This window comes from Miscanthus floridulus, chromosome 1, assembly GCF_019320115.1.
Source record: "Miscanthus floridulus cultivar M001 chromosome 1, ASM1932011v1, whole genome shotgun sequence".
NCBI classification, from domain to species: domain Eukaryota; kingdom Viridiplantae; phylum Streptophyta; class Magnoliopsida; order Poales; family Poaceae; genus Miscanthus; species Miscanthus floridulus.
In genome coordinates, this window is record NC_089580.1 from 41040616 (window position 1) to 41044050 (window position 3435).

General features: G+C 48.6%; 1 protein-coding gene across 2 annotated transcripts; it reads left to right on the forward strand.

Moving 5' to 3' along the window:
• The first annotated feature begins 767 nt into the window (after positions 1–767).
• LOC136480476 (WAT1-related protein At5g64700-like) lies at positions 768–2948 on the forward strand. 2 transcript variants are annotated; one of them, XM_066478013.1, is made up of 6 exons: positions 768–816; positions 882–1068; positions 1214–1276; positions 1400–1516; positions 1731–2148; positions 2255–2948. In XM_066478013.1, exons 2-6 carry the CDS (start codon positions 890–892, stop codon positions 2657–2659), a joined length of 1182 nt encoding a protein of 393 aa, XP_066334110.1. In that variant the 5' UTR covers positions 768–816; positions 882–889; the 3' UTR covers positions 2660–2948. The 2 variants fall into 2 exon arrangements, with proteins under 2 accessions (XP_066334110.1, XP_066334105.1); XM_066478008.1 differs by having other exon boundaries at positions 786–1068.
• The last annotated feature ends 487 nt before the right edge of the window (positions 2949–3435 follow it).

Here is a 3435-nt window from a genome sequence, read left to right on the forward strand (position 1 = left end):
TTGCCTTCGGTTTTAGACTCAGTAGTTACAGGCTTACAGCGCATTGAGGAACTTAAGGATCACCTAGTTCACTCTTGTCAGCTATTGAGTCAAGGTTGTTATGGTCCATTTGGAGTTCTTTTATTTTTTCCGCGTTGGCTATTAATGTTAAACTTAGTGTGTGGAGTTAGTTAAACTTTGTAATAGTTTTGGACCGATGCCTCTTCTGTGAAGTCTGAAGACGGTTTTATCCTCCATTATGTAAAATAAGAAAAGAAAATTCGGTGTCAGATAGTAGATTCGGGAAGAAAGTAAATGGCTTCTCGGAAAAGGTAAAGAAAGTGCAATAATGGGCACGCAAAGCGCATGAATCATCACTCTTTGCACTAACAAATCCAGCTATAGCTAATAAGCGGTCATGACATGTATGCATATCACTACGTTGGCAGCAGAATGCAGCAGGGAGCTATACAGAAACCATTTCAGCATGCACTTGCTGCTAGTTCCTTTCACCGGGCATTTATTCATTTCTGCAGTGCAGATTGATGATATAACCAAAGGGCTAAGGCAAACGACCACATCACTCTTTCCCAAGACAGGAGGAGAGAGGAAGATGACTCTCGCCCGCCAAACACCTAAAAATTGTGATTCAGAGGAGGCCAGCAGGAAAAAGCTACACACACTACTCTAGCTACTTTGGAACATCCAACCAGAGGAGCAGATCATGCAGCATCTTCATCTTTATATAAGGCTGCCCCCCTTCCTCTCCTTTTCTTCTTCATCGCAGCCACTGATGACATAAACCATCTCACTCATTCTCTGTAGAAGTGTAGCCAGGTAACTGCAGCTAGCTAGCTAGATAGACATAAACACATCTCACTCATTTCTCTGTAGAAGTGTAGGAGAGGCCATGGATGCCACCAGCAAGAAAGCCTATGGGGTTGCCATCATCATACAGCTCATCTACACCGGCATGTATGTTGTCTCCAAGGCGGCCTTCAACCATGGCATGAGCACCTACGTGTTCATCTTTTACCGCCAGGCGGCGGCCACTGCTCTATTGCTTCCCCTAGCCATTGTTCTTGAAAGGTAACTGAACTTATCTAAGGCTAAGCAGTAGCAGTCTGTATAATTAAAACTGGAAATTGCTTTTTCCTTTCAATTTTCTTCTTCTAATAATATATATGATCGGTGAAACAATTGATTGATGTATCTGTGATTGATTTGATGGCAGGAAGAACGCACCACCCATGTCGTTCAGGTTGTTTCTGAAGCTGTTCTTCTATGCATTGCTTGGGTATGTAACTAACACTTGATCCATCAGTGGTACTAGCAGCTAAGCTTCCTGTACTGAATAAAACTACTGATGATTAACACCATATATATGACACGTGGTGTCTTTGATGAACTTAATTTGTAGCAACACATTGAGCATGAATCTGTACAACATAAGCCTCAAGTACACCTCTGCAACCGTAGCATCGGCAACGAGCAACTCTGTCCCTGTGGTCACCTTCTTCCTGGCAGTCCTGTTAAGGTAATAAGCCCCTGGCCGGCGTTAATTACCAAATTCAGTTAATTAGTCTCCAATTAAGCGTGCGCCTTCCTTAGATTAATCTATAATTAACTGTACTTATCATTGCTGATTTGACTGGTGGCAATAATATGAAGCAGAAAAGGAAGTCATCATTATATTAGCAAACCTGAACATTATAATAGTTTTATTTATATACACATGTGTGTGCATGCAGGCTGGAAGTGGTTCGGCTGAGAAGCCCGTCAGGCATGGCGAAGGCGGTTGGAGTGGCGCTGTGCCTGGCCGGGGTCCTGACCATCGCCCTGTACGCGGGTCCCTCGATGAGCCCGGTGAACCACCACCGCGCCTTCGCCGCGCACCAGCATCCTCATGCTGCTGCTGCTGGCGGCGGCGGCGGCAAGGGGACATGGATCAAGGGCACGTTCTTGATGCTGCTGTCCAACACGACGTGGTCCCTCTGGATCGTCCTGCAGGCGTCGCTGCTCAAGGAGTACCCCAACAAGCTGCTGTCCACGCTGGTGCAGTGCGGCCTCAGCACCGCCCAGTCCTTCCTCCTCGCCGTCGCCATAGAGCGCGACCCCGCCGCCTGGAAGCTCCAGCTCGACGTCGGCCTCCTCGCCGTCGCCTACTCTGTGAGTAGTAGTAACAATTGACGATTCATCAGATTCTCATCATCAAGCAGATGAACGTCCTGATCATCAAGCATGTGCACGACGAATGAACAATGCGTGCATGCAGGGGCTGGTGGTGACCGGCGTGTCATTCTACCTACAGGCGTGGTGCATCGAGAAGCGTGGGCCCGTGTTCCTGGCCATGTCCAACCCGCTGGGCCTCCTGCTCACCATCTTCTGCTCCTCCTTCTTCCTCGGCGAGATTGTGCGCCTGGGCAGCCTCCTCGGCAGCGGCCTCCTCGTCGGAGGCCTCTACAGCGTCCTCTGGGGCAAGAGCAAGGACCACCTCCACCAGAAGCAGACTCAGGAGGCGCCAAAAACTCTGGCCACCATCAGCAACGACGGCCATGACGACGATGAGGAGAAGCAGCAGCCGGCGGCGGCGGTGCAGAACACGGGCGGCGGCGACGAGAAGCAGCTCAAGGACTTGTTTGCAATGGAGGCATCACCACTGCGCCATCAGTCCGGATGAGCAAATCGTCTAATGAGCTGTATGTATGTACCTATGTACGTGCTACGTGCCTATGTCTACATGGCGGGTGTAGTTGGATTCCGATGCATACATGGATTCCATTTTGTTCTGATGATCCAGTGATCCTACTCTGGGCTGAAACCGGCAGCAGGTGCGCACGCATGGGCCAAAAATGTAACAGCTACATGTAATACATATTGCTTCCCCTAAAAAAAAAGTAACTCTGTTGGGCCAAAATTGTAGCAGCTAGCTAACCCAAGGGCCGAGCACCCAGCCCAGCTGAGAGCCATAGATGCGGCATCCCTTGGCCCAGCCTGTTTCCAATCCAGTGAACAAAGACGAGGGAGTGGGTTGTTCTATCTAATTAACCTCCATGATTGTTTCACAACAAAAACCAAAGACCCTAACCTCCACCATCTCTCGCAGATGCTCCCAACATCCTTCTTCTTTTTTTGAAACTTGGCTGATTCATTACTCTTCTGACAAATCCTCAGAAACGATTACAAGAACATCATCGGGGATGACGCTAGTGAATAGCGCCTCACCTTCGACACACCCATAACCTAGACTCGCCAATACATGAGCAGCTCTGTTCCCAGCTCTACCCAAGAAATTACAAACGAAATCACTAAAATTTAACCTAGAAAAGGACTTTAGCTCCTCAATCAGGCCCCCTTCAGGTCGAACATCGAAGTTTTGGGACTGCATAGCCTTCTGAATATTAAGCGCATCTGTCTCAAGGATTAGCTTCCCAATACCCAAACTGCTCGCCACCT